The sequence below is a fragment of the Oncorhynchus mykiss genome, chromosome 19 (genome assembly GCF_013265735.2).
Source record: "Oncorhynchus mykiss isolate Arlee chromosome 19, USDA_OmykA_1.1, whole genome shotgun sequence".
In the NCBI taxonomy this organism is placed as follows: Eukaryota; Metazoa; Chordata; class Actinopteri; order Salmoniformes; family Salmonidae; genus Oncorhynchus; species Oncorhynchus mykiss.
The window spans coordinates 9,989,101-10,015,039 of record NC_048583.1 but is presented as its reverse complement, the minus strand read 5'-3'; the positions used below and the strand labels follow the sequence as shown (position 1 = coordinate 10,015,039).

At 43.6% G+C, this 25,939-nt stretch overlaps 2 protein-coding genes across 10 annotated transcripts in view; one reads left to right on the top strand and one right to left on the bottom strand.

Annotated features, from left to right (window-relative positions):
- The window catches only part of LOC110498641 (protein FAM13A), a 78,277-nt gene extending 61,872 nt beyond the window's left edge, over positions 1-16,405 (top strand). For 4 of the 7 annotated variants that reach the window (XM_036954214.1, XM_036954220.1, XM_036954219.1 and 1 more), the window contains 11 exons: positions 1,366-1,519; positions 4,686-4,751; positions 8,703-8,919; positions 9,554-9,698; positions 10,065-10,352; positions 10,465-10,548; positions 11,562-11,657; positions 12,847-12,930; positions 13,654-13,856; positions 14,209-14,310; positions 14,480-16,405. In XM_036954214.1, the coding sequence (XP_036810109.1) occupies positions 1,366-1,519; positions 4,686-4,751; positions 8,703-8,919; positions 9,554-9,698; positions 10,065-10,352; positions 10,465-10,548; positions 11,562-11,657; positions 12,847-12,930; positions 13,654-13,856; positions 14,209-14,310; positions 14,480-14,603 (1,563 nt within the window). In that variant the 3' untranslated portion in view covers positions 14,604-16,405. The remainder of the gene's footprint in view (positions 1-1,365; positions 1,520-4,685; positions 4,752-8,702; positions 8,920-9,553; positions 9,699-10,064; positions 10,353-10,464; positions 10,549-11,561; positions 11,658-12,846; positions 12,931-13,653; positions 13,857-14,208; positions 14,311-14,479) is intronic. The other 3 variants (XM_036954215.1, XM_036954216.1, XM_036954217.1) reach the window with 3 other exon arrangements.
- A 221-nt stretch (positions 16,406-16,626) lies between these two features.
- The window catches only part of herc3 (HECT and RLD domain containing E3 ubiquitin protein ligase 3), a 35,207-nt gene continuing 25,894 nt past the window's right edge, over positions 16,627-25,939 (bottom strand). For all 3 annotated transcript variants that reach the window (XM_036954221.1, XM_036954222.1, XM_036954223.1), the window contains 5 exons: positions 25,749-25,815; positions 25,428-25,510; positions 20,150-20,333; positions 19,032-19,134; positions 16,627-18,587 (listed from right to left, as the gene is read on the bottom strand). In XM_036954221.1, coding sequence (XP_036810116.1) covers positions 18,379-18,587; positions 19,032-19,134; positions 20,150-20,333; positions 25,428-25,510; positions 25,749-25,815 — 646 coding nt within the window. In that variant the 3' untranslated portion in view covers positions 16,627-18,378. The remainder of the gene's footprint in view (positions 18,588-19,031; positions 19,135-20,149; positions 20,334-25,427; positions 25,511-25,748; positions 25,816-25,939) is intronic.

Here is a 25,939-nt window from a genome sequence, read left to right as displayed (position 1 = left end):
TTTGACGGTGTCCTGTTACACACAGTGTGTGTGTGTTCCGCTACACGCATGTTTGCAAAACACACACACACACACACTGTGTGGCCGCAATTCACTTTCCTAGTAAACAATGGTAGTGTGCTCCTTGACTGAAGGGTAGGAAAGGCGAGATTAAGAGTGAAAAGGAAGGACATTTTGAGATTCAGAGTGTTTAAATGTGCGCTGTTACATGGTCTAGGGTCCCCAGCGTTGGATAGCTGGGTGACTGGGACAAATTCCAACTATCAGTCACATCAAAGCTATTTGCCAGTCAACAGCTGAGAGCACTTGATAACTCCCTATCATTGGCATTACAGTAACGTTCACCTTTCACCTCTGCCCCCCCCCCCCCCCCCCCCCCCCCTTCTCCCCCCCAGTTACACAACACCCTCAATGGCAGTTCCTTTTATAGGTGGCATTTATGAGGCTGGGGCAGTTTTAATCCCTGATCTGTTCCTAAAATAACTCTGTCCCACGCCTAGGCAGAGGCTAGAGGGGAAGTGCAAAGTCCTGTCTGTTTTGGACGCACGCCCTGCCTGCATGACCCACCATCTGAATTCACTTTCGGTAATGGTGAGGGATTGTTAACGTTTTGCTAGGCTGGCATCTGATAGGATGTTTGAGTGCTATGGTCAAAAAGCTTCCATTTGGTTGTGCATTGAAAAGGGCTAAGAACGGGGGGAGATGTTGAAAGAGTATTTGATTAACAACGACAGAGAAACAGCGTACAACGACAGAGATAATGGTATTTGCAGATAAGGGGGAGGGAAGGTGAAGAGGGTAGAAAATGATTGGGAGAGAGGGGGGGGATTCGGAAGAGGGAAAGAAAAACAATAGAGAAAGAGAGCACAGGAGAGGAGGAAAGGCGAGAGCCCAAAGAGGAAGCGAGAACTCCTCCATGCTCCAAGGCAAGGATGTCTTTCTGCAGCAGAAGAGAGGGGAAAAAAAATCTCTGCCTGTGTGCTGGCGTCTGGCGAATAATCTGCTTGCTTTTCTTTGCCATACCTCCTTCTCTCCCTCCTCCTTCTTTTCCTCCTCCTTTTCTCCCCCTCCCTTCTGCTCTGGCTACTGTGAGACAAACCACTCCAAAGGATCAGTGCATATGCACAGAGAAAGAGAGAGGAAGGGGTGGGAACCCAGAGGGAAAAGAGGAGGGGCAAAACCTCATACACACACACACACACACACACACGAGACAGACACGCCCGGTAGACCAATCAGGAGTGTTGTCACCCCCCCTGCAAGGGCTGTGGTAGGCTGGGCCAGGCAGAGGCAGCGTATGGCTGAACTTAAGGAGCATGCTCACTCCCAGCCCTTGTTGTTTTGTGTCTCTCCATGGTTGTGCAGACACGACTCAGTAGTATGAAGATCCAGGAGCTGCCTAGTAGCTGTGAAACGGCCGACAGGAAGGGGGTCAACGGCCGGAGTTCGGACCAGGAATGTGGCGAGGACGTACCCCGCTTGGACCTGTCGGCGCTGACCGACGATAACAACTGGGGAGGTAAATCTTCAATCCCCCCCCCCCAGCCTTCCCCTCTTCCACACACTCCCTCAGTCCTTCCCTTCCTTCTAGGCAGCACATGGGTGTCTGGGTGGCAGCTGCAACCCTCCTGCTCCCTCTCCTCTTCCTCTTGTTGTGGCCCCTTCTGTGTCTTCAAGAAGAGTTATGGACTCAGATGCTCTTAAAGTCTCTCGGCTTCTATATCTGGAGAAGCTGCACCATTACTGAAGGTGTTGTGCTTGTGTACACAGCTTGGCACAGCATATTGCATTTAGATCTTTTTTTTGCCTTTTTGACAAATGTAGCTCCTGTTTCGTCAGACCACATGGAGTGTTTTTGTTTACAAGTGATGGGAACAGCATAGAATATTGTGTTGCCGTGCTGCTACCATGAGTTATTGAAGAGTGAAAGAGTGAGTATTTACGGTTTGCACATGCTGCTGGCATGTTTTGCCTTTTGGTTGGCAGTTATTGGGCAGTTTGTGGGTTGTGAATAGCTTCCAGATTGCTAACGACAATCATTAAAGGGGAAGATTACAGGTGAAAAATACTGTACTGTTTAAGGGGCGTTGAGGTTTTTATATTTTCTTATAGGGATTGACGTTGATCTTGTTTGATATGGTCTGGATGTATTGTCCTCCCATTGATATTGCAAACGCTCCTGGCGTTTAGTTTTTTTAAGTGCGTATGGTGTGTGTGTGTGCCTGCATGATTAGATTAACCCTAGGAACAATAAGTGTGTGTGTGTGTGTGTGTGTGTGTGTGTGTCACGCCCTGACCATAGTTTACTTTGTATTTTCTATGTTTTGATTGGTCAGGGTGTGATCTGAGTGGGCATTCTATGTTTCATGTCTTGTTTGTCTATTTCCATGTTCAGCCTGATATGGTTCTCAGTCAGAGGCAGGTGTTCGTCATTGTCTCTGATTGGGAACCATATTTAGGTAGCCTGGGGTTCACTGTGTGTTTGTGGGTGATTGTTCCTGTCTATGTGTTTTCACCAGATAGGACTGTTTAGGTTTTTGTTACGTTCATCTCGTTCTTTATTTTGTAGTGTTTGTATTGATTCGTGTTTTACGTTTGTTCATTAAAACATGGATCGCAATCTACACGCTGCATTTTGGTCCGATCCTTGTTCTACCTCTTCATCAGAGGAGGAGATAGAAGAAAACCGTTACAGTGTGTGTGTGTGTTCATTAAGGTTGGATTTCAACTCTGCACATGGCATTGGATGTAAGCAATGAAGTGTGTCTTTGTTTATTCATGCCAAGGTATCGAATCTCATTGGTCATGCATAGTTTATACAGAAATAGACAGAGGTATTCTATTATTCATTAGTCTATCATGGGCAAGTCTGCTTATTATATTTTAGAGAGAAAGAAATGTAAGTCAGAAAGGACCTTGGAGAGATTTTCGCAGCCATTCAAAATGTTCAATGTCTTTGTTAAATAACTGCAATACAGTGGATTTTGGGGGATTAAACCATGTCAGAAAAGAGTTTGATATTAGAAAATAAATATTTTATTTTTTCTGTAAGCTTTTAAACCATGGTGCAACAGTTGTTGGCAGTATGTTGTTGAGTGGGATTGGAGTATCAGGAAGGAAAGGCTGTTAGATGCTGCACAACTTGTCTGATTGTTTTTGTGAGAGATTGTGAAAGAAAGGTGGGAGGAGTTTGAAAAAGTGTGTTTTTGTACACTAGTGAGACTGAATGCAGAGTTGTTAGATTGCTTATGTTTGTTTGCACAGGGCAAGTTACCTGAAAGAAGTCCACTTGCAGTTTCAGACTTGAAGGGACATGCATGGGCACCATTTTTTATAGTAACATGAGCATTGGATACTAAATAATTTCCTGTGTGGTTGCTCGGTGCAGGCTGCAGTCGTGCCAAACGCAAACTGCCTAACCCCAATGGAAATAGGTCACACCTTAAGGAAAATATTGTTCAAACATTCCCTTTGGATTCAGTATTTCTTCCAACTCAAACAGCACTGTTTGTCTTGAATTGTGGTCTCTAGTACAGTACAGTACCAACTGAGCAAAAAGCACTCAGACGCCCTCTAGTGGTAGGGCTTGAGACATGTTTGTCCTATTCGGCTAAGGAGCACTGTGTAAGCCTGGTGCTTAGTCCTTGTTTGCTCCAAAGTGAGTGTGATAGACAGATAAATATTCAGGTAGTGTATGTCTGCATAGAAATGCTAACTTATGCAGTCAGTCAGGGCTGCAGCCAATGTGGGTTTGGTGTTAGGGGCTTTGGCAGTGCAGGCAGCGTGTGTGTGTGTTTACACACGCACATAGTGTGTGTTTTCTGGAGAAAGAGAGAGGTATCACCAGGTGTTGTTCTCTCACAGCCAGGAATGGAAGGATGAGGAGAGGTGAGGGAGGACAAAACCAGACTTTGTTCAGTTTTGATGTCACAGTCCGCGTGTTGCCTGGCACAACAGAATCCCATGCCACAGGAGGTACCTAAAGCATAATGCTTTAGACTCCTCTGAGCTACTGAGAGTTACAACTCCCAGGGGAGTGCTTATGATTGACCGTGACATGGCATTCCCATATCACAAGAAGCATTTCTCCTAGACGCAGGCAAGGCAATCGGAACGCTTGGATCTTTTGAAGCCAGAGGAGCAAGGCTAGTCAGAGCTTGGGTTTTCAGTGTTGGATTAAACGGCAGTGAACTTGAGTGATATTCGGAGTCTTTTTGTCTGGCAGTAGGTCCTTTCTCTCCCCTTTAAATATAGAGCCATGAGACTAAGAGCGTTTTTGTTATGCGTAAGGTATTTGTAAGTACCTGTGTCCTGTAGGGGGGATAAGCAGGAAAACAGATGAGGTTGTTGCAATAGGAATGGATGAGGTAGTGATGGTTGGGACGGTGGATGGTACAGTGGCATGAGACGTTTTACCCAGTGCAGCCTGTGCCAACTGCAGTCATGGTGAGCAGATATTTGCTGTGTGCCAGCTCCACGTACATAGAGCTAGTTAGAGTAGAGGACTTGTCTACCACTGTGTAATGTCTCTGTCATTGGGAATGATGCACTATGATTCTCATTTTACCTTTTGCATGCAACAGAGTGACCGGGCTGGATCTTCTTTTCCTCCCTCCATCTCACCTTATTTTTCTCTTTTCCTCCCTCCCTCCCTGCCCCTATCCCATCTCTTCTCTGTCCTCCAGATTCCCCATTCTTTAGCGCCCCTTTCCTTGATTTCAAAAGTGCTTTCCAGTCGAGTTATTATGAGGGTAAGTGGCATTCTGGCTGGCAATGGAACCGGCACTTGTCTTGCCTTGATACAAATAACCCATTAGAGACAGAACAGAGAGGAAAAGGGCCAAATGCCTGTTGCATGACCTTTTACTACTGCATGGCAACATCACTACAGTGATTGGGCTTATTCTGCTCCCAACCAATCACATCCCAACCTTTAGGGGCATGACAACATGGCATACCTCAACTACAATGGGCTGGATGCTGTGCTGGTTGATTTAAAGACCTCATTTGAAATACCATGGTGAATGCCCTAATGGCTGCTTGGCTGTGTAAGCTGACATAATAGGTTAAAACATGTTGAATTGTTTGAGATGTTGACCTGCTGCTCACTGTCATCTAGTAAACCCATACATAGCAGTGTTGATTGGATACATTGTGTGAGGCAACCTTCTGCCTAGGGAGACTAGGCTACTGCTCCCGCGCCCCAGGCAGTCCCGACATGCCTTGAAAGACCGTGTAAAACCGCACGTAGTCCTATAGTAGCATACCGCGCACACACTAAGTACCTTCCAAGCCAGCACCTCCATGACCCGAGCCATACTTCATAGCCTAAGTCTCAGTTATGTCATTTGTGTTTATTAATTATTATCGGGGTGACAGTTGTCATTTTTTTGTAAACAAACTCAGGTCGTTGGTCAGTATTAGACAGCTACTGGTATGTAGTTACAATATCTAAGGAAAACCTAGTACGTACTATTATTAAAAAAAATGAATTTTTACAAGTCGAGTTAGCTATGAACGTTACAGCAGTAAAATGTCATTATAATTTAGTCACAACTATACTGCGGTATATGTATAGCGCCTTTATCTGCTTTATCACTTGCAGTGCAAACACTCGTCTGGAAAATTCGCAATCAAAAAGTTGCAATTGTAAACTCAACATCTAACATCTAAGACGAAAAATTTTTTATAGTAGACAGCTAACTCCGGCAAACTCTCCATATTTGCTAGCAATGCGCGTTGGCTTGCCAGCTAAACAACTAGCCTTATAGCAGCAGACAGCTAACGTTAGCTGGCTTTCGTGATTATTATCTACTTTCGTGATTATTATCTACCGTCTACAGTCCAGCATGCACTACTAGTCGTGCTGAGTGAGGAGTCTATGGGTGCCTTCGTAAATTCCCTCTGGCAATCTACTCTTGATTTCAGAGCACTCTCGTCTGAGTTTGCCATAGCGCAGAATAACTGATGCATTTATGAACGCTCAACACTCGTTGAATATGGCTGGTGTCAGTAAACGTGTCAAACTAAAATCGTAATTAAATTGTTGCCAGCAGTACAGTTAGTCACCAACGCTCCGGATAACATGAATTCAGTCTAACCAGCTCTGCTAGGGCGAAAAAAATGTCAGAATGAGGTGTTCTCTCATTTATGTCTGGAAATAACTAGCAAGCTAGCTAACTAACTTTAGCCAGTTAGCGTGGGTGCTTGACTGCCGTTGTGAGGTCAGAACGCTCAGATCAACCCCACTCCTCGGCCAGAGCGTCCAGTGTGCGATCTGATCGCTACGAAAGCGAAACGCTCTGAATTAACGAACGTCCAGAGCACACTGCGAGTGCATTCTGGCACTCTAAAGTTAATTTACGAACGCACCCTGTATACCCTGTAACACGGTCCAGATACCAAGTGTTAGGCCACACACTATAGGAACATATTCTCAATCCCTTAGTGATGAAAATCGCACACAATTCCTTTAATTCAGAAACTCAAGAAGGCAACATGAAAGCAACTTTGTTAGTGTTTTCAAATATGTGCTGCTGAGCGTCATCAGCTGTAGCACAAACGGATAAAACGGACCGACAACCAGGAGCCAATATTTACCGTTACATGCATTTGTCAGCTAAAGATGCCACTATTTTTATTCTGTATAACTCAACTCGTTTATAATATCGGGACATACAGTAGATGTTTGTATTGTTGCTGTAGTCGGATGGATCAGAGGAACGGATAGGGTTTCCACTAGTTATCACAACCACAAAGTCAAAATCGGCTACAGTGGTAACTAGTGACGACCAGCAGATAGGCCTATGTGCGCGAGAGAATATCAACAATATGCGTCAAAATTTACCTGGGAAATTCGACCTGCAATTTCTAAACAAAACTGTTGTAGGACTACTATTGGTAAAAATGTCATTTTGAAGTGACACAAATGGCAAATTAAGCGTTTATCTATCAATTTCGAGATATGTTAAACCAACAAAAAAAATGCATTTTTTATTTGGAAATTCGAACCCAAATCACTTCCCATATGAGTCCCTATCCACCCCCCTTCTTAGAAAAACATGCATGTGCAGCTACAGGGTGTGTGTGTGCACGTGGGTGTGCATGTGATCAAAGAGTGATTACTGAATTCTGATGTTTCTAAATGTTTACATTGGTGATATGGAAACCTGACGTTGTTATTGCTCTCACCTTCCCTTCTGGCTATGTTACCGTTACCTCTCCAGTGTGCAGTGTAGCCTACATGGTCTCCTTTTTCCTGTGGTACAATACCGTGGTTTCTCTCACGTCCACACAAACGCACGTGCAGTAGAACAATCATTGGCTGAGTTTTGTATTTACAATGCTGTTGTGTGGTGGTGGTTTAGGCTATCTGAAATGAAACATTCCCTCCTCTCCTAGCAACAACAGCCTGTGTGTTTCACTGATCTGTGATACAGTACAACTCCCGCTGTGGGTACAATGCCGTGGTCTTTCTCTCTCTCACATACACAGCCCAACAATATTCTTCCTATGCCAGTCACTCTCCGTATTCTGGTCCCATATCTGCTTGCGCTGTCTTGCAAATTGATGACAACGGCTATAGGAAATGTGAAGACATCACAAACCGATATGGTACAAGGCTAACTCTGGAGTCAAAGCAGTTCCATTCCTCTACCAGAGAGGCCATGGCTCCTGCATTATCCCAACCAGAGGCATCAAAGAGCAGTCCAATTTATTTATAGCTTGTGATTGGGATTGTCAGAGACATCCGCATGGTTATTTTCACCACAGTGTAATTATTGGCGAGTCGGAGTGGACTCTGGCTGGGGCTGAACTGAGGCCAGGGGCTGGGGAAACCAGCCTGGAAAACAGACGAATGGGTCTGTAAGCCATTAGTTAGTGGTGAGAGTTTTAGTGAACAGCTTCATCATGCAATGGCGCAGTGACCTTTAGGGCGCTCAGATGCGGGTGCCAAGAAGGTGTTGCCGAGGTGACGAGCGACCGCCATGTTTAGACTTAAAGTGGGGGTTGATTCATTTGGATCCAATCAGTTGGATTCCCGCTGCTTACTGCTTGCCTCATCCCTTGAGACGACAATCAGATAGGCAAGCCGTTATTTTGCTGTGTTCTACTTAGACTACACTTTGTCTATGTTTAGTGGTGTTTGCAGTTCAGATGTTGCAGCCAAGCAGGGCCCATGTTGAGCTCTAGCTGTGTTTGAGCGAGAGATAAGCCAGTGTTTGTCGACTGCTGGTAGAGCCTGCCAAGTTCCACAGGTCACTCCCTCATCCCTGCCCATGGTGATGTGTGTGTGTGTGTGTGTGTGTGTGTAGTTTTTTGTCACTTTCCTTTTTTTAAATTGCATTACCTTTTGGATTACAAAGCCTTGTGATATCAATATGTGCAGTGTGTTTTGGAGCGGTCCATGGTAGTCTAACCCACTTTTAGTGTGTGTGTGTGTGTTTTCATGGAGGTTCTGTCACTATCCAACTTTAATTTCAATTTTTAACCTTTATTTAACTAGGCAAGTCAGTTAAGAACAAATTCTTATTTTCAATGACAGCCTAAGAACAGGGGGGTTAACTGCCTTGTTCAGGGGCAGAACGACAGATTTTTACCTCGTCAGCTCGGGGATTTGATCTTGCGACCTTTCGGTTACTAGTCCAACGCTCTAACCACCTGCCGCCCCTAACCTGTGTTACTTTATGTGTGTTCCACAGAGCCAGTCCCGGCCTACTCGTCGTGGCAACGGGAGAGCATGGACAGCGAGGAGGCGTGCATTTCGCCCCAAGTGGGGGGCCGCCTGATTCGCCAGCTGATTGAAGAGGACAGCGACCCCATGCTGTCCCCCCGTTTCCACGCCTATGGTCATTGTCAGCAGTACATAGATGACACCGAGGTGCCACCCTCGCCGCCCAATACACACTCCTTTGCCAGGTGAGGAACCAACATGGATTTACAGTACTGTTGAATTTGGGGACGAGTAGTGTGTGTGTGTGTGTGTGTGTGTGTGTGTGTGTGTAGGTTTGTTTGTGTGTTTATGAATTATTATTGGGGTGACCATTTTTTGTAAACAAACTCAGGTCGTTGGTCAGTATTAGACAGCTACTGGTATGTAGTTACAATATCTAAGGAAAACCTAGGACTTACTATTATAAAAAATGGCATTTTTACAAGTCGAGTTAGCTATGAACGTTACAGCAGTAAAATGTCATTATAATTTAGTCACAACTATACTGCGGTATATGTATAGCGCCTTTATCTGCTTTATCTCTTGCAGTGCAAACACTCGTCTGGAAAAGTCGCAATCAATAGTTGCAATTGTAAACTCAACATCTAAGACGAAGAGAATTATAGTAGACTGCGGTTTTATTTGCAAGATATGGGAGTCACATAATGTGTGATTAGATGTGTGTTCATGCATGTGTTTTACATTTTTTTTTTTTTTACAATGGGTGGCCATCAGATTGTGTGTTTTAAGAGTGAAGGCGTGTGCATACGTCCAACGTGACTCTGTGTCCATAGCAACAGGCAGTCCTTCTATTTCTATGGCTGTGTCTCTATCCTGCAGTCGGAGGAGGAGTTCCTCTCTGGGCTCCTGCGGTGACGACGACCAGCAAGAGCTGACCTCAGCCCAGCTCTCCAAGAAGATCCACGGTCTCAAGAGGAAGATCCACAAGTACGAGGAGAAGTTTGAGGAGGAGCGCAAATACAGGGTAAATAGTGGCCCCTCTGTAGCTGAAACATTGGACAGCAAGGAAAAATGAGTGAGCCACTTTCTGATTGATTTCTAAAGTAGCTACAATATATCAGAGAAGGCAGAGCAGCACAACAAGCTTATTAGGAGATATAGCAAGGCATCCAAAGAAATGCACAGAAATATAAAATGACATTAATAAGACACGACTGACTTCTTTCAAAGTAAACACGATTAGAGAGTTCATAATGAGACTCAGCTGATGGGAGGGGTGTCAGGAATGGGGTCAACTGATAAAGTCAAGATGTTGTGGGAAGACGTCAAACAATCAAACTACCCACTGCTGCTGTTTGTGGATTAATAGAAATCATGTTGTTGTTTACAGCCCTCACACAGTGACAAGGCTGACAACCCAGAGGTCCTGAAGTGGATGAATGAACTGGCCAAGCTCCGCAAAGACCTGAAAGAGCACAAGCTCCACAAGTCTGAGGAGGACCTCCCTCCGCTGACCCGCCAGCGCAGCAACACCCTGCCCAAGAGCTTTGGCTCCCAGCTGGAGAAGAAGCCCCAACAGGAGAAGGCGCCCAAGCCCCCGGTAGAGAACACCCTGGAGGGCGTCCAGAACAAGCTGCAGGAGAAGAGGGACGAGGTGGGGCGGCCCGAGGACGTCAAGGTGAGATAGGAGCCGCCTAGCCGCTTATTGTACATGCCGGACCACTGTTAATAGCTAAATGCTAATGGTTAACGGCTAAAGGCTAACTAACAGTGTCTTCCTCCTCTGATAGGATATGACCCGGGAGCAGATTGGCGCTGAGAAGGTGGCCTTACAGAAGGCTCTCCTGTACTACGAAGGCATCCACGGTAGACCAGTGAGTGTCTTGTCCACTGTCCCTTTTCTGCCCCCCCAAAACTATTTCATACATCCTTCTAGATAGCCCACCCCTCTTGCCTGAACATTAATTGATAGCTAAAAAAATCCTACAAATGCATTAAATCAGTAATGCATTAAATCAGTCTCTGTCCAGTGGAAAACCTGACCTAGATCACAACTGAAGAGTGAATAATGTCTTGAACCAAGCTGTTTGTGTGTGTGTGTGTGTGTGTGTAGAGTGCAGAATGTGTGCAGAATGTGTGCACACAGTTGTGCACTTTGAACTATGCAACCTAGGTACAATGTTGGCTGCATTTACACAGGCAGCCATTTTCTGATATTCTTTCCACTAATTGGTCTTCTGACCAATTTACATAAGATCTTTTCACAGCAGACCTTTTTCAGAGCTGATCTGGTTGGTCAAAAGATCAATTCATGAAACAAATATTAGAATATGTCTGCTGGTATAAATGCAGCCACAGAGACCCAGATACAACAATACATTATTAAAAGGATGAAATACCAATGAAAACATGACCTTCTGCACTGCAATATATCGTTATTGGCAGGCCAAACGTCTTTAGACAGCTGTGACGAGTACTGTTGTCTCAGCGACGACAATGGCTGAAGGACGAGAAGCCAGCTAACGTCTTAATTTACCTGTAAAGGAATCGACATGGAATCCCTTTTTGATTGGACTAATTGCAAGGGCTAATCCTTGTTAAGGTTGTTTATCAGAAAGTGGTGGAAAGGTGTCCTTTCTGACACCCATAGCCTTCCCTGTGTGACTTTCTATCCTAGTTTATGGCCAGTTGTCCTCTGAGGTACTAAAAAAAACATTGGATTTGAATTGATGGGGATGGAATCTATGTTACCTTGCATGTTGTTGTGTGTCAGCCCTAGCTAGCAGAGTGCTATTGTAGCACCACAGGGGAGTGCTAATGCTAGCTAACTAGCGGTGTGCTATTGCTAACAATGTGCCTTTCCCTTTTCTCTCTGCCTCGTCTCTAGGTTACCAAGACTGAGAGACAGATCATGAAGCCCCTGTACGACAGATACCGCCTGGTCAAACAGATCCTCTGCAGAGTTTCCACCATCCCCGTCATTGTAAGTGTAGCTAGCTCTCTTTGCTCTCTCCCTTCATTTTCTCCACAGCAGAGTTGTTCCTGGGTTTCTCTTTGAGGAGCTGGTGGTAAAGGTCACCACGTAGCATTGGCTGAAGATCAAGCTCCTTTACGTGGGCACTATATCCGAACAACGCTAATGTTAGCATTAGGCTAGCATTAACGTCCGTGTCCATAGGCGGGACTGTATGTAGTGGCTAGCCGTAGCGCTAGGTTAGCCTCAAGACCAATGCCCTAAAGCTAAACTCGGTTTAAGTGGCTCAGTGGATCCACAGGTTCTTAACAGAGCTCAAAGGTGACAAGTTGGGGCCACAGCAACTCAGTTGGCCACAGGGAACTACGAACACATACGCACGCACACCACAGCTGTGCAGACTCTCCCTCTAGACTAGAAAGATGGGTACAGAGGGGCAGAAAACGCTGTTCAAGAGTTCAGATTCTCATCAGATATAGGGATTCACTGAGGCTGGATTCAAACCAGAAGGGGATAAAAAAAAATATATATATAATCTCACAATAACCTCTAATCACCAATACATTAAAGATTATTAGAATATATTTTTCCATTGTAATACATTTCGTCTCCATATGGTTTATGTAACGGGTATACAAGAGAACATTTGAATGTTTTGTCCCAGTTTTCTCTTTTAATTTCTTGTGTAAACACGTTGATTACGCAATATCTAATCTGTGTTATGAACCTAATGTACTGTACAGAACACACTTTATATAATAGATTTAATCCTCATTATATAAATTGGAGACCTAGCAAACGTTTATGTGCTGTACATGGTGGAATATAGGGTTATGTCAACTGCTGAATTCATTGTGGTAAAGAGCTGACTCGTGATACTCTTATCTATCTAAAAACCTGTTACACAGCCTGCCTTTCAGAGGTTTAAAATCACACGAGAGCCTACTGCTATGTTTTCACTGAAGAAGCCTATTATGGTCGTGACAAGGTCCCACAAACAAGAGCAGGTCATTCTGATCCTAGTACTTGGTGCAGGTTCCAAAAGAAGCATGGTAGTGTTCAGCAGAAAATCCTACAGTGACAAACCTGATCCGGGATCAGTTTGTAGTGGATGCTATTCAGTTTCTTTATGTGCTCTGTAGTCAGAGCTGAACTGGGGTCAGTTCTCGAGTGGTAACCCCTCCTTGTTAACTCTCAGGCCTCCCCCTCCAGCAAACGCAGAGGTCCTGTACTTCAGCCCATTATCGAGGGCGAAGCCGCGCTCTTCTTTGACGACATCAAGGTGAAGACACACTGCTGCTCGTGCTCGACTAATCAGTGATCAGAACGCAACTCCCTCCCCCTCACACCCTCCAATCCCCTACTCCCTCACCTCTCAACCAAACCTGATTGCAGCCTGTGGATTGGGTGGCCACCCACCCATAGCACTCGTGGGGGGCGGTTTTGATTCAATATCAACTTGGTTTTTGATGCTTAGATTGCTGCTTCATGACTTGTTAGATTGATTGCTTTGGGATCAACTTGATAGTGTGTGAGAAGGACTAACAAGGCAACTTGCCTGTGCATGGTGTGTGTCAATGTCTGTGTACACCAAAAATAAATCAGATCAAATACTGTAATCCAATCAAGCAAAAATAGGGAGATCGTCAAATCAACTCTGGTCTTGAGATGCTCATCACGTCTGTGCTGCAATTTGTGGATGTGTTAGAATAGTTCTGATTGAGACAATCTAAAATAAATTCAAAGTGGAAAAATTAACAATAGACATGTATTAACCTCATCAAACTGGCCTGTGCCTGAAAAACGACTGAATAAATGTTTCTTTGTGCTCTGATTCCAGTAACATTCAATTAACAATACTTTATTCTCTTGCATTAACATAGCTCTTGACCCTGGGGGTCCCTTGACAGCCCCATGGCACTACGATCAGTTCACCCCAGCATCGCTCACCCTTTCCCCCTTAACCCTCCACTGACCTCCCCCTTCGCTGGTTTTGTGCCCATAGGAGGAGGAGGATGGCTCTGAGGATGACTCCGAGTCCAACAACAAGCCCCAGATCACAGGGACAGTGCGTCCAGACTTCAGTATGCTGGGCTTCCTGGACCAGCTGGAGGAGGAGACGGACGGCTTCATCTCGCCCGTCGACGAGCTCTCGCCCTCCAAGAACACCACCGACATGCGTCTGTCCAACCTGCATTCGGCCACCATGTAAGCACCCAAGCCGGCCCTGACCTCTTCTTAATTGTCCCTGAGGGGATAAATAAAGTTGAATTGGATTAAATATAATTGACCTATATCTAAAGCATCTGGATGGGTGAATAACACGGGCATTGTAGTTTAGATTGTAGAATTAAAGTAGTGCAATCATTAGTAGTCTCGTGTTATTGTTGATGTCTTATCTATTCAAGTTAGCTGTGGTATTTCATGTGTTTAGAAGAACGTTCACTTCTTAAACAACTAAGATTGAAACAACCTGAAGGACTTTAAAAGCCTTTTAGAGTCAAAACAACCTTTGAGGTTCAGATGCCTAAAGCAGTGTTTGTCTCTCCCCCACACACAGGCCGGAACTAGTGGAGCAGCTACAAGAGGCCCGGGGGGAGAAAAAGAGAATCCGCAAGAACCTAAGAGAGTTTGAAGATCAATTCTTCAGGCAAAACGGCAGGTAAGATGACGTTTCCGGCTTTGTTTCGTGTCCTAGTTGGACTAAATGTAAACAATTAGATGATGCGAGGTGATGTACTGTCCTTCATCTTTGGTTGCACAGCCATTTTGACCGTCGTCCATTCAGCTAATGTTTGTATTTTGCTTCCTCCCACTTGCTGTTGCCGTAGAAACGTGCAGAAGGAAGACCGCTCCCCTTTGGCGGTAGAGTATAACGAATACAAGCACATCAAAGCCAAGCTTAGGCTGATAGAGGTTCTCATCAGCAAAGGAGATGCCTCTAAGTTCCCCTAAAGAAAATAAAACATCAAAGACTGACAGAGGAATGAATGAGGCTCAGTCTCAATAAGAGATGAACCACACCAGCCCATGGAAAGGAAAACAGATACACCTCATCATCCCTCACAATATGTTTATTTTTTTCTTGTGCCATAGACTCATTTGGCTTCAGGAGATGCCAACATGTTGCCCCCTGATTAATCCCAACTGTAGAAGGGAAACGGTATGGCTTAGTTACTGACCTGAGAGGTGTTGGAACTGACATGTAGGTGCTGCCCCGGAGGCTACTCCATCTTGTCTGTTGTTTCCCCCGTATAGAAGAAGAACCCCGGAACTCAAAATGTCGGGCATCTTTGAATGACTACTAACCTAACGTAACAGGCCTTAAAAGACGCCTGAGTAGAGTCCCCACATCGGTTTTTCAGGGGAAGTGGAGGAAAATACTGTATCCCTGAACCAGAAACATCCTCATTTTCCTGACCCCACAGAGAGTGGACCAAAACCAACCTTTTTTCAAAGGCAGATTTAAAAAAAAATGTTGGTGCATCTTGATATTGATTGATACCAAGAACTACCCTACATCAAATAGTCATCACTCATTTAAAGGATACATTTACAAAGAGTGTTGTATTGATTTAATTTATTTTTCTTCCTTTGAATGTTTATGTAGACTCATATAGTTCATATAGACTTTTATATTGGATTCAAAAAAAGTCTTAATGTGGAGTGTAACATTAGATTTGGGATTATGTACTTTAAGGTATTGCCATTTTGAGAAACAAGATTATGTAATCAGAAATTTAATGAGGGGATTGTGTATTTTTGTAAGGGAGACAGACCGTTACAATCTGCATGCAAACAACCAATCAGACAGCCAGTCTAGCAGAGTTCAGCCAATGGATGTATTTTTAAATGTAACTCATGATTGGTGCCATATGCCACATTCATGTGCAAGTCGGAACTAGTAAACTCTGACATTTTCGACTTGAAAACTAGTTGAACGCTGCACATGTATAAATACAACCAGTTAGCAAGTCGAACATTTCCGACTTTCCTAGTTCCGACTAGCACGTGAACGTGGCAATAATCTCGATGTTAACCTAGGAAAAACACACTTATCATAAATGCTTATATTAGTTTGTTTCCAGAAATTGTGTGTATTTTTAGCATACTATGAGGAAATGTCAGAGGAGCGTTAATTTGTTTAAACTGAGAACTAGAATGCAAAACAAATAGTCTATGATGTGTTATTGTGATCCAAAGAAAATGACTCAGATTGCATACCAAAATAGTGTAGTGGATCAATGTATACAATTTCATGAATTATTGTGATCATGGTCATCAGTCACTTATGAATTTGACTGCTTGTATATTATTTTGCATTGGTGTGTTCTTTTCCTATTCACTTTGTGTGAAAATAAGCTATCCTGTCTTGAAATCAGTGGTATATTTTTGACCGACAAGGGCCATTTTGTGTGGAGCATCCATCCTTAAAGAAAAGTCCCAATAACTATCAAAATAGCTGCCAATCCCCAACGCAGAGCCTTCAATACTCAGTCAAGGCATGCTGCTTTCTTTTTTTATGTAGGTATTTTCATAGCCTATTTGTTCCTTGTAAATATGGATCCAGATCTATGTTTACATTGCTAAGTGAGCAAGTACATTTTTCCTTTTTCTCCAAAATGGATCATTTTAATAGTGTGACTTTCGTTTTTATTGAATGTAAAACACTGGTGGACATAATGAATTATGGGTGTGTACATTTTAGTACATAAATTGTATATATATAATATAAAACCAAACATATTTTTACTGAGTTTGTTGGCGTTGGGTTTTCATTGGTGTGGTGAATGTCAACACATTTCACAGGGAAATACTTCAAGAACACAATGTCATTCATATTGGTTGAACTCTACAACAAAATGAATTTCTTTACACAAAGTCCCCCTATATGCACCGCTCATTTATCCACAAGCAAATCCTTATTCCCAGACCAACCTATAAAATAGCTTCTTGATTTAAAACACAACTACAGGGCAAGCTGGAATTACGTTTTATTTGTTCAGGAAAAAAATTTCATCCATTTAGAAGGTACAAAATTAAATATGATATACTTGAAACAATCCAGTTATAGATCCACTAATAAGCCCTTATTTGCAAACATTGACCCCATGATTTGGAATTGTCGCCATTACCGTGGTGAAATAAGAATAATAGGAATGAATAGGCTTTTCCCCTAGCCTGGTCGGTCGCTGATCGGTTTGTTGTCTTGCCAACAGCTTTAGTCAGCAAAACAGCACAAATGGATTAAGGACCAGGCTATAATAGAACACACTGCGCCTCCCTCAGGTATTGCCCTAGCACAGCTTATAATAAACAAAAGTTCACTGACATTTGTTTTTGTTTATTATGTCATTGTCTACACTGAGGGTGACAATCAAAATAGTAATTATTCCCCTTGGGCAAATTTGTGGCTATTGATGTATTAAAACAAAAGACAAACAAGGAGACCAGCCGTCCCTATAGATAACGACGTTTGTCTTAACCCCAGTTACAGTGGAGAAAGACATAGCTTAAGAGAAATGGTATACAATACAATACCTCCATTGGCTGAGACGTTCGGTAATAGGACTGAATAGGCAGAATGCACAGACAAAGTTATTTCTATCACTTGCATATCAACACACGATCCAGATACACTTGAGAGAATAGTCATTGAAGTAACGGCCGGGAAACGATGCAGAGATGTTCAGAGTGCAGCGTCCCCTGACCCTCATACAAACGTCATTACATTACTGAGCTGTTCGTTATTGCTAATAACATGACCAAATATAATCTGTTCCTTAAACCTAATCAATGACCCAAGACTAATTCTGCAGGTCAAATCAACCAATCCTAATGTCTTTGGTCCGAATGCGGTGTCATCACAGAAGGAACCGGTGGGAACCATGAACAGATCATCTATAAATCCGCCAGGCCACAAATGTGCACTCATTCTGACATTGAGATTTATTCCTAATCTGGGGTTACCGGGATCAAAGATGTGGATTAGCTGTATTTGTGTTTATTATGTAACAATGAGTCTTTTTAGCGTTTCCTCTCGACAACATGCACACAGACATTTTAACATCCATTAAAAAAAAAGACTTCACCAATACTACTGTAATAAAATCACTCCAACGGCATCGCAATCAAAGAAATATTGATACATGTAAGTAACTCCAGTCGTTCAGTTAGTCTTTTTAATGTAGAAATAGACTGGTATTGTGGGTATGGCATTAGAATGCCATGTATTTATTGGGCTTGAGTATGGAACTGTCTGCCTGCTGTTCACTCATGTATTAATCTGGTATCATCTGTCCCAAGATCAACGGTAAAAGGCCAGACTGATGTATTAATCTGGTATCATCCGTCCTCAAACTGACCCAAGAACAGCAGTAAAAGACCAGATCGCAGGTAAAGGGCTTCAATGTTCACCTCTGACATGTATAATTTTTCAAATCCCCAAAAACTATTCAATTCAATAAATTATCTTAAAGCAACAAAAAAAGCTGGTTTAATTAAAACTGTTCAAGTTATGTACATCAATCTGCATAGAAGACAATTATAACTCAAAATATATCATCTCTTACGGTAAACTGTATAGGGAAAGTGCTATGGAAAAGAGGCCCCTTCCCACCACCCATCCAGCCACCCCCATTCACAGGGTGTTGTTATTAAAGTACATTAGCATTAGCAGCCATGCTAATTCCCCCCCTGGTCCTCCAGGCCTCTAGGGGGAGCCACGGTCTCACACCAGGCTGAAGCCCTCGTACTGCTCCACGGCCTGGGTGAGACGGCGGTGTAGGGTCTCTTTGGTCTGGTAGCGGGGCATGTCCAGCAGGTTGTAGCAGGTGTGGGCCACGGGCAGATAGTGCTCCTCGGCCGACGTGGACTGGATGGAGATGCGAAGGCTCTCCATGCCATGGATGGGGATGCGGTCGCTGCCCGTCAGGAATACTGGGAAAGAGGGGACAGTAAAGGGGAGGGCTAGTGTTAGCATTAGGTATAGTATTATAGTTGAGAGAGGGAGAGATAGCGTTAGATGTACAGTTTCAGAGGCTGAGAGTACTAATACTCAAGCAGCTTTCTTTCCTTGTAGCGTTAGAAATAGATAGCCAGTGGCTCAAGCTCAATGTTAAGTCCCAACACTAGTAAGTGCCTATTTAGACCTTGAGTAAAACTACAGATTGTCATTGTGATAGTTTAACGAGGTGTTGGCTGAGGGCTCTACTCAGTATTTACATAAGAACCGAGGGCTCTACTCAGTATTTACATAAGAACCGAGGGCTCTACTCAGTATTTACATAAGAACCGAGGGCTCTACTCAGTATTTACATAAGAACCGAGGGCTCTCGTATTAATACTTACATAAGAACCGAGGGCTCTCGTATTAATACTTACATAAGAACCGCTTCTTCTTTTCCAGAGGGAACTCATGGAATACCTCCCAAAACATCCTCACAGTCGGATGAGTGGCTGAATACTCTCCTTTGTAAACCGCATTCTGTAGTAGAAAAGCCAAAACAACATAATATGGTTATATTATATTAGGGACAGTTATGTAACTGAAGTTGGCCAACTGCTATGATTTGTATAGAGCATTCTACTTGGTCACTATCATTAAGTGTTATTCAGAGTAAGAACATGATTCCTTCATATGTGACAGCCTGTGGAATTCCTCAGAGCTGTGTGTGTGTGTGTGTGTGTGTGTGTGTGTGTGTGTGGTGCAGACCCTTTACCTAGCCTAATCTAACCCCAGCGTTCAAACTTCATACACATTTCCCACATTCTGAGCAGTGCTGTGAAAACACCCCGCTTATGCCAGAGTCCCCATCATGTTGTCAATATCCTGCACACGACACTCGCAGTAAACACAGATCACAGACCCCTGACAATCATCTGAAGACATCAACACGCTAAAAGCAACACGAATCCAGGAGAAGCCCAGTGCACATTACTTACAGTGACCTTTTTAACTTCCTCCATTAGCCAATGGCTAATCCCCATGCCCTCCCCGGCTCAGCGAGCCATACATGTCCCGACACTCGAACTTGACCAGACAGACGCTCGAACTTCCTGGTTTCTGACTGAAGGGTTTTGTCTAATTGGCTATGCCCTCGGGAACTGCCTGGTCAAGACAGGTTCGTTTTAGTGATGGGTCAACAATTAAAACAATTATTTTGATTAGTTTTGACACTGTGCTTTGCAGTATGGCATCAACTGTTTTATTATATTTCACACCCATTTTGATGTTCTCCGGTAACAGTATGTAGTGTCAACACCAGTGTTTTCCGTGGATGTTTGACTCAGTGATCGACTGCCCTGGGGTGTATTCACTCTTACATTCTCCATCATCTACCATGTAGGGTTAGCTTAGCATTCTCCATCACCTACCATTAGGATTAGCTTAGCATTAGCACTCACATTCTCCATCACCTACTATTAGGGTTAGCTTCGTATGACCTACCATTAGGGTTAGCTTCGTATCACCTACCATTAGCGTTAGCTTTAAAGCTCACCTTCTCCATTTCCTCCCAGTTATAGTTGTTGTTTCCCACCACCATGGCCATAAGCTCGGAGGGCTGGAACAGCGACAGGATCTTCCCACCACACACCTTCAGGAACCCAGAGGAGAAGGCCTGGTACAGCTCGCTCACCGAGTCCCTGAACATGTACTTCAGGTAGGCCTCCACAAACTCCTCCCTGACACAGAGAGAGACACAGACAGACAGACATAAAGAATATTGAGTGGCCATACAGTTAACCATCCTAATTTTGGAGATCCAATCAGTAGTCTGGTTGTAGTTAATAGCCAGGGCCAGCCCTAACCCTTTGTGGGCCGTATGCAAACACTCTGGGCAGCAAATAGAAACATTTGACATTTCAATAATTTCCTGTATTCTACACGTTTTGCCATGGAGCGGAGAGAAAGTTTTGCAGTTGTGAAACTAATTTCATGCAATTCTACTATTTAACATGGGACGGAGAGAAAATGTTGTAGTTTTAAAGCCAATTTCTGGCACGTATACACATTTTGCGATGGGGCGGAGAGAAACGTTTGCAGTTTCAAAGCGAATTTAGTGATATTCTGCACATTTTGCCATGACTTATGCCATCTTCATATGATTTTTAAGTGAGAGAAATTCCCTGTAACCATTTTCATTTGTTATTGCTTAAACCCTTGCCTGTCTCATGTTGCTGCACTAATACTACACACACACAACCACACACACACGTGATGTGGCAAGCCCCTCCACCTACGGCCATGCCACTCAGCCCTAAAATGGCCATCATGGTGAAGACTACATGGCCCATAACCCACTGCTCTACAGGTCAGCTGGCCTGAGTGGCCTCCTTATGGTTTAAATGAATGGTTTCCCCACATGGAGAGCAGCAGGAGCTGCTGAAGACTATCCAAGCGCCATAGAACTGTTTAAACAAAGGACTTTCCTTCAGCTTGAGGATTGAATAAGTTATACTCTGACAGAGCTAGGCCTTTTGATTGAGTTTGTCATTACTCTATCATTTGATGGACAAGTTTGTTATTAAAATTAATCATATGATGCAAAATTCATCATACAGGGATGATTTCTGTATTTTGAACATTACATATCTTGAACATGTGATTGCTGACAAGCAAAACATTTTGGGACACTGTCAACAATGGACAAATGAAACAAATACCAAAATATAGTTTTTTGGTGAAATGTTCCTTTGAGGCTGCGACTGAACATGTTGTTCCTGTGACTGTCAGTATAACTTCATTCTCATGGCAGGCCTATCCCCTCAGGAGGGGAATAGGGATTTGTGAGGATAGAGAATATCAGTGAGAGCAGCACTAAGCCTGTGTCTCAAATGGCACCCAATTCCCTATATAGTGCACTACTTCAAAGGAAATAGGTTGCCATTTGTGACACAGACTAGCGGTCTCTCCCAGGAGGAGGTGTCACAGGGGAGGTGTTCTGTGTTCTGGAGACACGCTCTACTGGGCAGATTGGAGACCCGGAGACCCTTGGCCACTGCACCGGCCAATCAAAACAGATTAAAATAGACCATACATAACCCACCACCATAACCATCTATAATTGAGATCCATGGGACTGAGACACCCATCTTGAATTTAGTCACTATTAAGGGGCTGGGTACTGTGCATTCTGCAATGTGGATTGTAGCTCTACTCATTAATACTTTCATCCTAGTAATAAACAACCATGACAGTTAAAGGATGGGACTATCCTGATTAATTTCTCTCATTTAGTCAGGAACTTAACTGGTAAAGAACTTTATCTTTAAAACAGCACATGACTGGATAGAGAGTCAAATGTGCCCTTGCACATAGGATGTTTAACACACACACACACAATCTGTCCCTGTGTGAGGTTCCTGTGAGGAGGATAAGATGATGATGGCAGTGTGTGTCAGGCCTGGAGTTCAGCACAGCATGGCCCAGGGAGGATGTGTGAACTCTGTGTAGCAACATGGTTGGCCACCCACCTGATTTCCTGACAGATACTGTAGCAGCCAGCTACAGAGACGTAAGGAGAGCTGCAGGGGAATAGAAACGTTGCTCTTCGGCCTACTCTCCCTTTCTTACTAACACACACACACACACACACGTGGCTAATATACACTCACACAAACTGACACAGTCACACTCAAACAGACACACACACACACACACACACTCCCCAGCCTCTCCCTCCAGAGATTTAACTGACGAGCCCCACAGCCAGAAATAAAAACACTCGATCTGGCAAACGGCAATGAGGAATGGGAGCAGGAAACTTGCCATAGCATCTGTGGGCTAAGCTAACCTCCACAACTCCACTCACAATAAACAAACCTCCCTCGGTGTAATGAAGAGGAAAGGTGACTCAACTCATTGTTTCACAGTTTTTCCTGACCATGTGACCTGTCCAGGAAAACTCTGGGCTGCAGTTATAGTCTATAAGTAGGAAAAACTCCTGGAATTATGCTTTCACTTATTTACATTTTAGTAGACGGTCCTATCCACAGCAACAATTAGGGTTAAGTGCCTTGCTCAAGAGTACATTGAAAGATTTTTCACCTAGTCACCTTTCAGTTACTGGTCCTGTGTTCTTAACCACTTGAAAATTCTAGATATGCCTGCACTTCAAGTCATAACAGACAGCCTTCAAAACGGCCTTCGTAGTCTGACTCTGTTTTGGCAGGATGAATGGGTTAGTTTTTCGCTTGCTCTCTCTCTCTGGGTGGAGGCCCTGAGGATTTGGCCCCACGGCCAAATGGCTAGTCAAAGTATAATGAGGATTTGTGGAGAGATGTGGGCTGCTGTTGTTCTGAACCCAATCCCAGCTGGGGACATCCCCATCTGTTCAACACAAGCTTCCAGCACACCCCCGTACTGTTACCTCAATGGACTCCTCCATAAGCTGCTCTAACTCTGTGTCAGTGACAGAAGGGCCGCCTCAAAATACAGTGAGCTCCAAAAGTATTGGGACAGCGAAACATTTTTGGTTGTTTTGGCTCTGCACTCTGCTACCCCCCGAAAACAATGCTAACATCCCATGTTCTTGTAATGGTGAGAGGTTATCATATCTTAATATTTGTACGTCTAACTTCTTCACAATTCATTCAGGATTTTCCGTAATCATGTTAGCATCCACATTAATGTAGAGAAACATATTCTATTCGTATTTACAATAAAACTGACTGCAATGACACAATATATTACAGTGCCTTGCGAAAGTATTTGGCCCCCTTGAACTTTGCGACCTTTTGCCACATTTCAGGCTTCAAACATAAAGATATAAAACTGTATTTTATTTGTGAAGAATCAACAACAAGTGGGACACAATCATGAAGTGGAACGACATTTATTGGATATTTCAAACTTTTTTAACAAATCAAAAACTGAAAAATTGGGCGTGCAAAATTATTCAGCCCCTTTACTTTCAGTGCAGCAAACTCTCTCCAGAAGTTCAGTGAGGATCTCTGAATGATCCAATGTTGACCTAAATGACTAATGATGATAAATACAATCCACCTGTGTGTAATCAAGTCTCCGTATAAATGCACCTGCACTGTGATAGTCTCAGAGGTCCGTTAAAAGCGCAGAGAGCATCATGAAGAACAAGGAACACACCAGGCAGGTCCGAGATACTGTTGTGAAGAAGTTTAAAGCCGGATTTGGATACAAAAAGATTTCCCAAGCTTTAAACATCCCAAGGAGCACTGTGCAAGCGATAATATTGAAATGGAAGAAGTATCAGACCACTGCAAATCTACCAAGACCTGGCCGTCCCTCTAAACGTTCAGCTCATAAAAGGAGAAGACTGATCAGAGATGCAGCCAAGAGGCCCATGATCACTCTGGATGAACTGCAGAGATCTACAGCTGAGGTGGGAGACTCTGTCCATAGGACAACAATCAGTCGTATATTGCACAAATCTGGCCTTTATGGAAGAGTGGCAAGAAGAAAGCCATTTCTTAAAGATATCCATGAAAAGTGTTGTTTAAAGTTTGCCACAAGCCACCTGGGAGATACACCAAACATGTGGAAGAAGGTGCTCTGGTCAGATGAAACCAAAATTGAACTTTTTGGCAACAATGCAAAGCGTTATGTTTGGCGTAAAAGCAACACAGCTCATCACCCTGAACACACCATCCCCACTGTCAAACATGGTGGTGGCGGCATCATGGTTTGGGCCTGCTTTTCTTCAGCAGGGACAGGGAAGATGGTTAAAATTGATGGGAAGATGGATGGAGCCAAATACAGGACCATTCTGGAAGAAAACCTGATGGAGTCTGCAAAAGACCTGAGACTGGGACGAAGATTTGTCTTCCAACAAGACAATGATCCAAAACATAAAGCAAAATCTACAATGGAATGGTTCAAAAATAAACATATCCAGGTGTTAGAATGGCCAAGTCAAAGTCCAGACCTGAATCCAATCGAGAATCTGTGGAAAGAACTGAAAACTGCTGTTCACAAATGCTCTCCATCCAACCTCACTGAGCTCGAGCTGTTTTGCAAGTAGGAATGGGAAAAAATTTCAGTCTCTCGATGTGCAAAACTGATAGAGACATACCCCAAGCGACTTACAGCTGTAATCGCAGCAAAAGGTGGCGCTACAAAGTATTAACTTAAGGGGGCTGAATAATTTTGCACGCCCAATTTTAGTTTTTGATTTGTTAAAAAAGTTTGAAATATCCAATAAATGTCGTTCCACTTCATGATTGTGTCCCACTTGTTGTTGATTCTTCACAAAAAAATACAGTTTTATATCTTTATGTTTGAAGCCTGAAATGTTGCAAAAGGTCGCAAAGTTCAAGGGGGGCGAATACTTTCGCAAGGCACTGTACTGGCCTGTCTCCTGGTAGCGCCTCCATGCTCTGGACACTATGCTGACAGACACAGCAATCCTTCTTGCCACAGCTCGCATTGATGTGCCATCCTGGATGAGCTGCACTACCTGAGCCACTTGTGTGGGTTGTAGACTCAGTCTCATGCTACCACTAGAGTGAAAGCACCGCCAGCATCAGCCAGGAAGCATAGGAACTGAGAAGTGGTCTGTGGTCACCCCCTGCAGAACTACTCCTTTATTGGGGGTGTCTTGCTAATTGCCTACAATTTCCACATGTTGTCTATTCCATTTGCACAACAGCATGTGAAATTTATTGTCAATCAGTGTTGCTTCCTAAGTGGACAGTTTGATTTCACAGAAGTGTGATTGACTTAGAGTTACATTGTGTTGTTTAAGTGTTCCCATTATTTTTTTTGAGAAGTGTATATATATATAAATAAAGGGGCCCCACCTGTTGTTCTTGTCCACAGTGATGCGGTCTCCTCCAGGGATAAGCTCCTTAACTTCCGTCAGACCATAGTACTCTCTGGTGATCTGGGATGGACACAGTGAGTGGTTAGATATCATTCAGTCAGGCAACTAAATATCATCCATTTCTACTGCAGAATCTGATTTGGCATCTGAATGTTGTGAAGATCTTTCTGTACAGTCATCTTTTAAATGGGTCATGACGTAGTGTTTCAGGAGGGAGTGGGTTTATGTTTTGTTTGGGGTTCAGACATCTCCAAGAGTTGGCACAATTCACAACAGGGGGGGCCCTGTGAGGACTTACAGCAAAGTTTAGACAAAATGTCTCCTCAACATCATCTTCCTCATGGTCCAGGAGCTGTTGTAAACTCCTAGAGAGAGAAAGAGAGACGTATTCACTAACACATGATCGTAGAGAATGTAAGTTCTGTCTCACTATGGTGGAAAAACAAAGAGACAAGGGCTAGCAAGAGAGAGGGGAAACGCAAGACAGAG